The sequence below is a fragment of the Gouania willdenowi genome, chromosome 6 (assembly GCF_900634775.1).
Source record: "Gouania willdenowi chromosome 6, fGouWil2.1, whole genome shotgun sequence".
NCBI classification, from domain to species: Eukaryota; Metazoa; Chordata; class Actinopteri; order Blenniiformes; family Gobiesocidae; genus Gouania; species Gouania willdenowi.
This window is the reverse complement of record NC_041049.1, coordinates 71672956-71687817: the sequence shown is the minus strand read 5'-3', so window position 1 is coordinate 71687817 and position 14862 is coordinate 71672956. Positions and strand designations below refer to the sequence as shown.

The window sequence follows — 14862 nt, the reverse complement described above, 5'->3', positions numbered from 1 at the left end:
CTCTCGAAGCAAATGACCAAATTTATTCAACAATAAGAACGGGCAGAGGTGAGCCCGCCGGTGCGGACGAAACGTTTGCTGGATATGCGATGGACTCCTGGTGGCCACAGCCAGTGGCCCAAGGCAATCTCTTATTCACTAAGATGTTTGTGAAGGCATGACACTCCGTCCATATCCAACTACTAACCAGGCCCAGACCTGCTTAGCTTCTGAGATTTAACAATGACAGGCAGGTATGGCCACATACCAGAATGAAGGGATTATATTTCAACACCTTCGTTGGTCCACTGTTTTTGTTGTGACTGTATTTGTTTTTGTTGCATGTACACTGATGAGCAGTGACGTGCTGTGACCACTAGGGTTGGGTAGGCAGGGCGTCGCAAATGGAGACCACCAATGTCAACACCAATGACAATTTCATATGTTTCTGTTGGCAAGTGTTAATTCAATTAAATTCAACTTTATTTGTATAGCACAATTTACAACAAAGTCATCTCAATGCACATATCAAAATATAAAATTCATAATAAGAAAGAAAAAACCCAACAAGTTCCACATGAACAAGTATTTATCATCTAATAAAATCAACATCATAAACACCATTAAAGAAACATAAACAATTATTTAATATAGCCTCCATACTCTCCAACAACATATATCTCATGACACGACAGCACATCTGTTGTTTGTGTTGGAAACACAGAAACATGGAGAAAATGACAACAACAACAACTCAGAACATCCTCAGTGAGGATCATCCACAAAGTCAATCCTTCCTTTTGTTCCATTCACTGTAGAAAGAACCAACAATGTTCTGACCTTATCTTTGCTGAAGGTCTGGTAGCTCAGGTGTTGGTCTCCATCTTTTAAAAGCTGTCGTTTTTCCTCAAAACAAAGTTTCTTTATCGTCTCTAGCGCTGTCATCCTGACTGTAGTGTTATCCCGCCCACTAGCTAGAGAACGTAGCAGCAGCGGTCACATGATATCAATTCACTAATGCACTGTGAACGTACATATAGCATTTAGCATAGCACGGTTACGTCCAAAGGGAGCTGCCTTTGAACGTAAATGGTTGTCATCTTGGGGAACTGACTACACATGTGCAAACACATAAAAACACTCTATGGGAACAGAGGCAGAGCAGCAATGTGCTTTTGGGAGAGGGTGTGGCCTCCTCCTGGCTCCTCCTCCTGTCTTACAGCGGAGTGAGGCTGTGCAGCCGTTCCAGGAAATAGCGATGTTTAGTAATTTGGGCTATGAAACTTTCAAACTTATAGGTACTGTAGGCTATTGGAAATGGAAAAAATAAATCATTTATAATTATATTATAATTAAAACAAATAATCAAATTATCAATTCACCCTTGGGTAGGCACTGCCTACCTTGCCTACCCTGAATGCAGGTCATTGCTGATGAGGTTTTTTCTGAGTTTTACACTGTGATCCCAATAAGGAACTCAGTTTAGGACCTGCCACCACCCCACAGCCGAGCAGCCCCCCTAGATGTCCCCAAGATCCTAAGCGGAGAGGCAGCCACCGTCCCCCATATACACATCCGAGAAAGCGTTTTCCCACTTTTCATCTAAATAAGTGTCGCTGCCCATGTGGCTACCGACAGTTCTCAAACCCCTATCTCCCCATGTTTTATGTGATTGTCTTTTCATGCTCTTGACGGGATGAAACTGTGCTAATGGCCCCACGGGGATGAATAAAGTTTTTTCTGATTCTGAAAAATGTCCTCTTCTTGGTCATTTTTTTCTCTCCAATTTTTACATTCCAAACTTTGTTGAATCACACCAAAACATTTGCAAGAGCTCTGCCAAACAATTTGTGTGGGCTTGAAGTTGTCACATTTAATTCTGGCTCTAATTAGTTCTTAAAAATGTGGCAGATTTTTATGTTTTCCTCATTTTAAAGGATGAATACGTAACTATTCTCAAGTGCATAAAAGCATAAAGATATTGGAAAATATAGGATTAAAAAGCCACCCTGTGTTGAGTTAAAAACAACATCAAACACCAGACACTTGTTATCAATCTGAGATATGCTGGAAAGTGATGCAAAAAGATGAAAGCATAGGAAGAGGGAGGGCAGGAGGTGAGCTGCTTGGTAATGTGATGGAGGCTACATCAGCTCTCTATGGTAACAACCAGGTGAAGTTACGCTGACTTGCCGAGCTGTAATTAGACCAAATGACTGCTTTGTAAAAACTCATTATTGCAGACAGTTTTCATGACCCCTTGTGGGGACTCCTGCTGTTTGGACTCCCCACCTGAGACTCCATCATGTTGGTTTGCTGCACTTGGCTTTGCTTCACAGGCTTAATGTGAGACAATTACTGGGTTTGGTTAGTGGAATGTTATTTTGTGGGTTAAGAATTCTGTGTTGGTTCTTGTGGTGATGTAACGGTTAAGGAAGTGGGCTTGTAATCGGAGGGTCACTGGTTCAATTTAACCTGAACTTCTCATTTAGCAAACCCTTTGGATGAAAGGGTTTGCTAAATCTTTTAATGTAACTTTTACCATAACTGACTAGTGCTATTTAGGATTGGTAAAGCCTGTGATGTTTAAAGGAATATGAAGAAAATATATCCATTTATGTAGAGTTTTATCATTCTATAACAACTTTTAGTCCACAATGTTGCTTTCAGAGTTAAGCCAGAAGAAATGATCAGATGTTTGAGAGTTAATTTGATTGTACAAGAAGTTAAATATAGTTATAGTTCATGATAACTACGATAATTATCACCACACTATGCAGCACATAGATCATATAGATTAAAGTCTTCTTGTCTCTTCCTCCACCCCTCAATGAAAAATGTGCAGACTTGGTTTGATGCCATCCTCATAAGCATCCAACATCCACGAGTTGATTTTAATTGCATAGTTGAAACCATTAGCAGAATCTAAATACCAATGTGGTGTCTCAGTAGGCCCTGCAACATTTGCATTAACCATGGTTCATATTTTGCATCTTGCCTTGTTTATGGAGCCATTATCATACTCATTATCTAGCATTTAGTTCAAGTCTTTAAGAAGATAAAAGACAGTGACTCAGATCACTGTACTTGGGTCCTGGGGTCAAAACAGAAATGAGCGTCATTAGTACAATTATGACCATAAGTATAGGGAAAATGAGATTTCTGCACATGTAGAGAAATGGCACACTTTCCTCACATTGCACCATTTAAATGGTAAAGTGAATAGAAGTGAGTGTAAACAACTGTCACACTACCTTACCTAATGTATGTTAGGAGACTCCAGCAGACTATGCACAGGATACGTTCAGCCTGGCTGAGATGAATATGTCATTGAAGAGCTTACACTATTTTTGTGTAAATTCATTTATGCATCTGTTTTGTTGAGTGGAGGGATTTGAGGTGCTACTGGAGAGTTCAAATGATCCATTTACCAGGATTAAGGACAACATACTTAAAACTAACCGGTGTGGTATCATCATTGATACCTGGGAGACACTACCCAACCTGTAGGGCCGTATATTGTGAGGAAGTTGATGTATTTGAGAAGACGCACATCAGCTGAAACCCTGGGAAGTGAGCAAGTATTAAGATCATCAGCAACATGTAAAACGCTCAGTATCAATGCAGCATCTGCAACAAAGCTTCGGGCTCCACTACCAGCAAAGAACTCATCGTTAACATGTCTGGGATGTTCATGTATTGTCTGCAGCTTCCATGGATATAACTGAACTGAGCAAATAAAAAGATGAGCTGCAGAAAGGTTCCGGTGTCATGATCTGAGTTCACATCGTACTGAGACTGTATATGCGCACATGGGCACTACTGAAAAATCAATTTTTGCTAAAAAAAAAAAAAGTATTCATTTGTTTTATTCATTTATCGGATTATGTTAGGGTTAGGGTTATAATCTCAGTATGGAGGTAAACTAGGGCTTCCTAAATGATCCTACAAATAGTGACCAAACACATTATTTAATGAGGGGAAGCCTATCAGTATAAAAGTATCACATGAAGAAGAAATGACAGAGAGGAGGGGCCACCTACTCACTTTTTAGAAACACAGGTGAGTCCTGACCTACAAAGGCAAAACTAAGAATTAAAAAACAGCATAGATCAAACTCAAAAAAACATCACCAGAAAAACAGAAAATTCTAAAGAAATTAGATTTTTTTTTAAGGCTGTAGTTTTTACTTTTTTAAAGCTCACAGCTTATTGAAGCTCAAGTCAAGTTTGACCTGATTTGATCTGATTTCTCAATCTGATACAGAGAGTTAGTCAAAACAATATACATATTAATGTTACTTTGTCAGTTGGATTTGGGTTCTTTCAGAAAACTCAAAAGTCCATGCGACACAAATACATTGGTTAGATGTTTTCAGCTTCTCTAGATTTCTTCACTGTGTGCAGTGTTTTTTGATGTCTTGGTGTGGAAATAAAATATAAAGAATCCCTTCACATTGGCCTCTTCCTCTGCTTCAACAAACTTCTCTGTCTTTTTCTTTACCTTCTTCATTGAAAGTGTGACATCAGCTGTGACACATCGACCGGCCTCTCAGCAGGACATCATCCAGCTTCAATATGACTGCATTAAAACACGTCATTTCTTCGACCACTTCTTTTGTGCATAAAGGTCACACTAAAATCTCCGCTGTGGACCACTCAGATCAGAGGACAGATGTGTTGATGCAAACATTGACATCTTTGTCCACAGACTTCCTGCTCCTCCGAGGGCAGCGTCTGCATGGCTCTATAGTACAGGGCTGCTTTGTTTTGCTGTTTGCTATCTATGCATGGAGGCGAACTCCATCGGCCTGTTTCATTAAGGTCTCGTGATCGGGAGGAGAGATAGGTGCTCATCAGGTCAGCAGTGTGTTCTCTCAGTGGACTGAAGGGATTTTCTTCTCAGTGACGCACCACATTGGGTTTAATCAATCTGTCAGCTCTGCTGCTCCACTGCACACATGACAAATCAAGAAATGGCTTCCACTAAAACTCAAGCTCACTACACAGGAAAGAGCAACAGGGGACATCAGCCATAAGTCATGGAATATATTTGAGTGGCTGATGAAGAAGTATATATTCTATTTAGTTTTTTAATCTTTTTCTATCACTGTGGCTGCCAGGTTTGGTCTCTGTAAAATATTTGATTAATAAAAGATCAGCTCTGTATTGCATCATATATAAACATGAACGAAAGCCACAACACTGACAGTAGGGCTGCACAATTAATCACATTTTAATCATGATAACTTGATCATCATTAATACTTCTACATCTAAAACATGGGCTCTGCACTCTGTAACAGTGTATTTCAGTTAGCCTTTGGTACAATTTAGACAATTCTCTGGTTAATTTTTGTATTTATTTTTCTTTTTAATATAATTACATTTTAAAACTTAATTTTGGACTATAAACTAGACACATATTGTTTGTTTAAAAGTAGTGCAATAAAAACACAGATTTTTCCCTAATATGATAAATAATTCGGATTATAATCACGATTACAATATTGATCTAAATAATCGAGATTATCATTTTGGCCATAATTGTGCAGCCCAAACTGACAGCATTACTTACTCAGACTACTTAATTACTACGTTTCATCCAGTTCCTTTATCGTTATGACGTTACTTCTAAGAAAACCATGAATATTATGGTGGATGGATAACGATGCATATACAGGAAAGGAGAAATCAAACTTTAAAAATAAACCACATGTGGATGCCACTATCAGTCATTTATTACAGAAATAAAATGGGTCAAGATTCAATGAGGGACCCTGTGGGTGGTTAACCACAGCTGTGATAAATCACACCTGTTTTATACTGGTGACATTTTATTTAGGGCCATATTTCGGATGTTGAAAATCATGGAATATAAAGGTTGCAGTAGCTCACTTCATTCTCCATGTTAGCTGTGCTGTATGACCAGCATAGCAGCAGCTTAAATTCTTCTTGATTTTTGTCTAACATGAGGTTGAATGATGAAGTTCTTTCCATTCTGTTACCTTTTTGGTTAGGGTTAGGGGTCACAGCCATCACCCACTGAGCTACAACTCAATGGTTCCTGTCGTAATACCTAATGTCCTTCATTGTCTTTTTAAAAATTGACATTAAAAAGTTGTTCTCGGGTTGCCATGGATAAGGTTGATGATAACAGAGTGAAAAGGAAAAGTGGTAAAAATCATCAATCGAACCTTTATTAACTCATTGACTGCCAAAGACGTCTAAAGACGTTAATTGTGTTTTTCGGCTGTGGTTGCTAGGAGACAGTGTGACAAAGCTCTCCTGTGAATATCTAACTTGTACAATAGGGATGTAACGATTCACTCAACTCCCAATACGATTCGATTCATGACACGATTCTCTCACGATTTATTTTACAAAATGGGACTGCACTATTTTCCTGTTATTTTTCATTGTCAAAAGAATCCCTTAATAAACTATTCAAAACAATGCAATTTAACTAAAACAAATTCTGGTTCTATAGTAAACAATGCAAAACTGCATAATAGTTCTTTTTCTTTTTAAAAGTGCAACTGAAAATGTATTTTATGCCTTAACAATTGGACAAACAGTCTGCATTGTATTTTCGTCAGATATTTGTTTGGACCAGCAGAGGGCGCTGGTAACCCAGTGTTCGGTTGGGATATAGCTATTCTGTGCAGTGAAGAAGAGATGCTATGCTAACAGACAGATATTCACGTAATATTACAGATATTCTTTCGGCACTAAAGGGGTAAGGAATCATTTATGAACATGTTTAAGAGTAGAAGGCGGCCAGAAAGAAAGTAGTAGCAGATTCCGCCCGCCGCCTCCGCTTCTGGACAAAAGGATAAATAGATATAGCGCCCTCTGCTGTTTAAAAAAAGTACTGCGATTCAATTTTCAGAAAATCGATACGAACCGTGATACATATGAATCAATTTTTAACTGCCTTACGATTATTCGTTACATCCCTATTGTACAATGATGTAATGACCAACTGGTGACATGTAGGTGGCAACAGAGCACCTTTGGATGAGAGATCACCCGTGATGGGCAGAGCTCAGAGGGAGAGGAAAAGAGTTTACAAGAGTTGATGCTGAAGTTCCCACCAGCTCACACTCAACCAGAGCATGTGTGGAACTACCGGTAAGTAGACTATTGAGAGTGTGGTGATGGTGAGAGAAAACGATCAAAAAACGGGACAAGCGGTGAGACTCAGCATGTCCGGGAGGAGGAGGAAGTTACGTGTCTGGAGAATGACGGGGGGAGAGACTTGGAGGAACGCCAAAATACAGTATGAAATCCATTCAACTCTGACCCAGATAACAAAATAATAATATTGTTGCCATCAAAAGCCTGGTCTCAGTGTTGTTTTTGTAGTTTTATAGAAGGAAATCAATGCTGAGGTGTCAATAAAGCAAATTCAAAAAAAAGCTTCAAAGTCACTAATAGATTTTTTCAGAAAAAGACGTTTTTCTCAGCTTTTTGTCACAAACTGGTGATTTGTGTGAAACTTTCTTCTATTCAACTGATGATTACAGAAAAACAACACAAGCGAGAAACAAAATGTTTCTTTTTGATGAAACTAGAGAGTCTAATTTTTCAGAATATGGTTTCAGATTGTCATAGTACAAAAATTCTGTGGCTCTTAAAAAAAAAATCAGTGAAAATCATCTAAAACGCTAACAATATGGGGTTGGCTGTTCTGAATAGGGCTGGCAGTAAATTAGTTTAAAAATAACTAGTGAAACTAGAAAGCTTTATAAACAATACACACTTGATATTTAATTTTTTCCTGAAAACAATGTTAAAAAGTACAGACGTGTTTTCCCAAATGTGCCCCTAATGACAATTTTGCTAATATATTATAGGGAGCAGCTAGAATGGGAGAGCTACCAGCAGTTTTCAGGAGGCAGACTGGACACTCACTCCTGCAGATGAGCAACTGAGAATGAAGACCGTTTACAACCTGGGCAATAAAGGCCAGAAAAACTGTAGTCCATCTGTGTGCCGTGTAGGGATGTAACGATTCACTCAACTCCCGATACGATTCCATTTACGATAATGGGTTCACGATACGATTCTCTCACGATTTATTCAACAAAATGAGACTGTAGACAAATGATGACTGAAAAATATTCCTTTATTTGTTTTTATTTTATTTTTCATTGTCAAAAGAATCCCATGATACACCATTCAAAACAATGCAATTTAACGAAAAATAAATTCTGAATGAAATAAATAAAGGAATAATACAAATTAAGAAGAAGCCTATTCATTTAAATTCTGGTTCTATAGTAAACAATGCAAAACTGCATAATAGTTCTTTTTCTTTTTAAGTGCAACTGAAAATGTATTTTGTGCCTTACCAATTGGACTTTAAAAAGAAAACAGTCATTGCACTGTATTTACATCAGATATTTGTTTGGACCAGCAGAGGGCGCTGGTAACCCAGTGGTCGGTTGGGATGCAGATATTCTAGCAGTGAAGAAGAGATGCTATGTGCTAACAGACAGAGCTAATAAAAAAAGGGACTTTTACAGATATTCATGTAATATTACAGATATTATTTCGGTGCTAAAGGGGTAAGGAATCATTTATGAACATGGTTAAGAGTAGTACGCGATTCCTCCCCCGCTGCCTACGCTTCTGGACAAGAGAAGGATAAATAGATAGCGCCCTCTGCTGTTTAATTTTTTTTTTACTGCGATTCAATTTTCAGAGTATTGATATGAACCGTGATACCTATGAAACAATTTTTAACTGCCTTACAATTAATCGTTACATCCCTAGTGGCGCGTGTTGAAACCCTCACCGAAAACGAGCTAGGCATAGGTTTCAGTAGCTTGGTGACAGACACATCAACACCCAAATGAAGAACTTGTGTACTGCACTGGGAGCGAGGAACAAAAAAGGAGGTATTGTTTGGTGTGTTCCCTGACATCAGCACAAATGGCAAAAAATGTCTTATGTTTAGACCCACTGACACACAGACACCTCTATATTCAGAAACATTCCCCAACTAATTGTGACGACCGTGGCTCAGTCGGTAGCGTCCAATGACCAAAGGGTTGGGGGTTCAAATCCCACTCTATCCAAGTCATTGCCTAGTATAAGTGTGGTGTGTTTGTGGTGGTTGGAGGGGCCGATGGCACACCATGAAAACCTCAGGTCTGCCCCAGGACAGCTGTGGCTACAATAGCAGCTTACCACCATTGTGTGTGGAGTGAAAGAATGGTGCACAGTGAGTGTCTATGATAAAGTGCTATATAAATTCAATACTTATTAAGTTATTTTGTCGCTCCAAGTCTTTCACATATTAATTGTACTTGTATGGCATATTAAATAATTTAAATATAAATACATTTGTATCAGATGTATAATCTATTGTGAGACATGTGAGTTGTACCCTACTGATGAACTACTGTTGCAGTTGTAATCCTGATCTGATTAACTCCATAGTATGATTTAATAGCTTGAGTAAAGTTAATGATGCTCCTTCAAACCAAACAGTCTCTAACCTTCAAAGGTTACAAATGACAACAAACTCATCCTCAGTTTCACCAAAGCACAACATCAGACTTCAGCATGCTGTAACATAGCATATCAATTATTTATGTCTGAACTGAGGATGTTTATGTTGTAAATGTTAACCCGTGTACACATCAACACCATTTTAATTGACTGCCCAAACTAAGAGCAGCATGCATTTTAAATATGACATATACAGTATCATCTAAATGTTTTTTGTTTTTTAAATATATATATAAAGCGTAACATGGTCACAACAACAGCATTTTTAAATAATCAATGTTTGGGAAATGTACAACTCGCGGTTCATTTGTATGCTACCTGCACTGCCACAAGCCATGCTAATGCTAACCCTATGTACGAGCCTACAACATGTAGCTGTGACATGGAGTAAGATGACAAGAGAACTATAGAACCATCTGGACATACTTTCACATCAAAAACACAACGTTTTATGTAAACTGCACAACACCAAACTTTTACATAATAATTCAACCGAGTTAAACAGCACCGGGACGTCAGCTCAGCTAGCAAACGTTAGCCTGTAATCATTGTTTGGGAACAAAGTAATGATCTCAGGGCAGAAAAGATTTATCCATAGAGAAGATAACTCAACTTATTGAGGATATTACGGTCCAAAGTGTGTGCGTGTGTGCGTGTGCGTGTGTGTGTGTGTGTGTGTGTGTGTGCATTTGAAAAGGTATAAAAGAATGAGACAATAAATACAAATGTCTTGACTCACAGGGAGAACATGCAAACTCCACACAGAAAGGACCCAAGTGTCCACCCCAGAGCTTGAACCCTGGAGATTTTTGCCGTGAGGCGGACGTGCTAACCACTAAGCCAATGCGCACCCCAACCTCGGTAATATTTCTACTAATAACTTGGTATGCAGGGGGTGTTTTCAGATACTTAATAAATGCACACAATATTAAAGACAATGTTTTTCCTGTTGTAGATTATATTGTCCTTAAATTGAAGAGTTTTTAGAAAAACATTGTGTAGTCGACAAGGAAAACAGTCTGAACTAATTAAGTGTCTGCATAACTTGGTTGTTCTAATTTTTTTATCTGCCACACCCCCCTAAGGAAATTAATTGCTTTATTTTCCCAGTCCGCATCAATCATTTTAAGAAAAATAAGAGTTTTTATAGTCACATCATCTAGAAGGCAACGCCTTTACGGAGGAAATGAATATCTTCACATGCTCTGATCTTAAAACTATTCAGGTGTTTATGACTTTTTCCGACAGGCTTTTATCTTTGACAAATCCCAAACAGCAACTGCAGCGACATATTATTGTGTCTAGTCTGTTTCTCTTCAAAAACGCAAACTATTCAATAAGTAATAAATGATATCATACACTCAAAGTTAAGACTTCTGAGTATTACTTTGTCCATTTAACAACATCCATTGTGTGTACATCACTTTTAGGAACTTTGTCTAATTGTAGCACATGTAAAAAAAACCTGCTATATAGCATTACTACATTTTTCATAAGCATCTTGATGAATACATGTAAAGGTATTTTGTTCATCTCTACCTGATCACTGATTATTATTATAAGATAACTACATTCTGTCCAAGACACTGTACAACAACAATATGACCCTTTTCATAATGCACTCTAAAGTTCAATCTGTGATTTTCAGTTGCAGAACAAGACAAAACAATTCCTCCAATGCATTCCAGTACTGCATGATGGGAGCCTACAGTTACAGTTTTTCAGATGTGTGAAATGCTGCTAAAGATTTGTTTTCCATGACGTCATCACCAGCTTAAATGTGTGGAGGACGGAGAAATCGAAACCTGTCATCAAAACGAATATTTAAAAAAAAAAAACAGGTAAATAAATAATTCTGCCATTTAGTGGCAAGAAACATGCAAGCTGCTTTGATTTGCATTTATCTCCAAAAAAAAAAAGCGTCTTGAAAAAATATACAATATAATTTAGCTTTAATAAATGCTAAAAAAAAAAGAAACAAAGGAAACCGGGGGTCATCTGAAGTGTTATATATATATATATATATATACACATGTTTTCTTAAATATAATTTATAGTGTTGAGATGACATTTCTTCAATGCCTTTGTAATCTGTGCAATGTTGATTGTCAGAAATCTAAGTGAAAACAATTCATGCAAGAAAATCAAAGGCAAAACCAAACCTTATGGAAGTGAGATTTTACTGTAAATTTGGAAGAAAAAAACAATGAAATTATAATTGTAGCCCATTTAATTTTTCTTCCATCCATCCAATGTATATAGTGCCTTGTCCTGCTGTTGATAATTACAGGGTGCTGGAGTCTATATTTAGGGCATGAGGCAGGGTACACCCCAGGAGAAGTGGCTGAGCATTTCCAGGGTTGATACACAGACACAAACATTGGTTCTAATGAACAAAACACACTAAAGACAGAGGTTTCTGCTCCAACCCACAATGTAACATCTGACACAATATTTCACGGTCAGTCTTCCGCATTTTTGGTATTTTATTTTATATTTCTGATTAAATGTCAGCTCGTCATCAGAACGATGATAATTTGACAGTAAATTCCAGCTGATCTGACAGCTTGTTGTGAGGAATCATCTGATGGAATCTCCATGCAGATGAACAGAAGATCCTTTTCTTTTGTGCAGGAACTCCTCGGTTATTATTGCAATAGGAAATCCCCACATTTTGGTGTGAGGAGAAGGAAGAAGAAATGCCAACTTTGACCTCCATGAGACGCTCATCCACAAACCTAAAGCAGCCTTAGCATCAATAATATCAAGTTAAACTGCTGTAACACCACAGACACAGAGCCATGCCATGAGGATGTGGGTTCAAATCCCGAACTAAAAGTAGAGTTTCCATTGAAAACGACTCACGATCACTAATGGGAGAACATCTAGTGTGTGCCTTCAGAAAGAAGACCAGGACACAACGCAAACAATATGTTTACAAAATGATGAAATGTCCATAACAATGTACTCACCTGCAAGACACGGTGAGTTCAACTTTAGTGGCAGGTATCGCAGCCGTGAACGGGTCTGCGTCCCCGATGCACGCCATGTTCATGGGTCACAAAGAGTCCACGGTCCACGGCAACGTGACGGCGGGAGAAGAGGAGGAAACCCCCGGGAAGGAGCGTCAGAGAGCGGCGGAGGAGCGGAGGAGGAGAGGCTGATGGACGGCAGCACACAGCCGAGACTCAGTGAGCCTCTGGGGGGGAGAGAGGACCGAGTGAAGGGGTGGGACTCACTCACACACACACACACACACACACACACACACGCACGCATGCACGCACGCACACACACACACACACACACAAAGCCATAAAACTGGACTTTATTGACGAAACTGTCAACATTAAAATTAAAAATACTCCGCTGAACAAAATACATATTCGGTTTTACTAATTAAAATATAAATGAATCTAAATCTTTGGATGGAGGACTTTCCTCAGTTCATTTTACAATAGTAATTTATTCACAGACAACAAAGATAATATGCTAGCTTTAGCTTTATTAGCTGCAGGTGTGTTTTTGGTGAGATACCGAGTTACAATCATGCCAAAACCTCACAAACACCCAAAACATCATGCACAAACTAATTCATATATATTTATCAAATACAAAATGTACCAACCGAATATATTTGTTAGATTCTGGCATCATTTTAACACCGTAGCAGTGTCTAACCAAAACACACCAGCTAATGAAGCTAAAGCTACTATTAGCCTTAGCATGTTCCACATTGGAAAGAAATGCTTCAAAAATTATTGTTTTTGACAGTTTTGGAGTAAACTGTGATCAATTTCTTTAGTTTTTGCCATGTTCTGTACATGTTTAAATTTATTCTAAGGTCAGTCATAATATTGCTTTTTTAAATTGTCACAATCTGGGGTATTATATATTTTTTATATTAAATATCTTCAGTTTTCATTTCATTTAGTTTAGTTTTGTTTTTGGTTTATTTGGTTGTTTTTTGTTTGAAATATAGATTTTTAGCAAGCGTTTGGTATATTGGCAGAGTTTCTGTTTAAAGCTGATATCAGGAGTTTCTGAGAAATCTACGTTTATGTATAATTCTCTTGAAATGCGAAAAAAAAAAAAAACTATTACAAGTGTTTTATTAGTGAAAAACAATACTACACGTGTGTTAAACATTGTTGTTATGTTCTCCTGTAATGCATGTGCACAAAAGTAGTGGCGTGGAGCTGTTGAGGGCGGGACATCGAGACGTTCGCTTTTGAATTTCCTCTTTTCATCCTCTGGATATCAGCTTTTTTTTCAGCTTTATTTCAATATATCTGAAGATTATAGTGTCTTGTAAGCAGAGATTGAGATGGACGATGGAATGAAAATGGTGAAACGCACACTCAAACGTTGATGCAGTAGTTACACAATTGCATTGATCGATTTTAGTGAGTTTAGTACACAGTCATAGTCAGAAATGCTATAATTCCTCATTACAGGTTTTTGGCTTCAGCCAAGAATTTTCATGCATTTTATTGTCTTGTCGCTGATTGTTGGTTCGTCTGTTTCAGAAGTATTTGATCAATTTCTTATTCCACAGTATTTTATACAGACCATTTTTTAGTTTTATTAATTTGTTTTGTTCAAATTAAATATCGGACCATCTTGGAGCTTCTTTTGCATGTCACACTGCTTTTCTACATATGAGCCTGAGCGGCTCCCACCCATTTCATCACCATCATAAATTGACTTTCACACTCAACATCTGACATTTATGCAGCAGCAACCTTTCACTTGTGTTTTATTGAACATGACTGTTAACTAGAAAGATAAAACTGAACAAAAGGGCTGTATTTTAGGCAATGGATTTGCTTTCACGTAAACTAATCGTATAATTCCTGTTGAAAATTAAGCATTGTTCTCATTTAATTGCACTGTGATATCAATAATTTGTTGGGAGGAAGAAGGGAATAAAAAATTCATAGAGAGAAAAAGTGAGTAATGTACGGAAATTTGTCAGAAATGTAATAGCTAAATGATGGGGTTCATTGGAAAAGTAATAAAACCAAGCATTTGAATGAAATGAGCTCAGAGACAAATGCTGAACAAATAAAGGTGGAAATGAGTTTAAAAGAATGCAGGTGATGTCTACAGCTGGAAGGTAATCAGCCAAACACAAAGCAGAGGTAATTGCAAATTATTCGGCCCACATGTCGATTATCATTCTCTGTACTCTCAGCTTGTGTAGCTTATTTCATTCTCTGTCTTTTTAGAGCACACTACGTCTTTTTAAAAATGGACCAAAAACGCTTTCATAAAAAACATTGTGATTGGACGGATAAAGATACAAACCACCTGAGCAAAACAAACCTAATTATTCAGCTCAGCATCAAAACCCAGAAGCT

General features: G+C 37.8%; 1 protein-coding gene across 2 annotated transcripts in view; it reads right to left on the bottom strand.

Annotated features, from left to right (window-relative positions):
* The window catches only part of LOC114464691 (copine-8-like), an 80469-nt gene extending 67283 nt beyond the window's left edge, over window positions 1-13186 (bottom strand). Inside the window, exons 1-2 of one of the 2 annotated variants that reach the window (XM_028449154.1) lie at window positions 13128-13186; window positions 12472-12698 (exon numbers count right to left, since the gene is read on the bottom strand). In XM_028449154.1, the coding sequence (XP_028304955.1) occupies window positions 12472-12554 (83 nt within the window). In that variant the 5' untranslated portion in view covers window positions 12555-12698; window positions 13128-13186. Of the gene's footprint in view, window positions 1-12471; window positions 12731-13127 lie in introns of those variants that run through there. The other variant, XM_028449153.1, reaches the window with a different exon arrangement.
* Between the last annotated feature and the right edge of the window lie 1676 nt (window positions 13187-14862).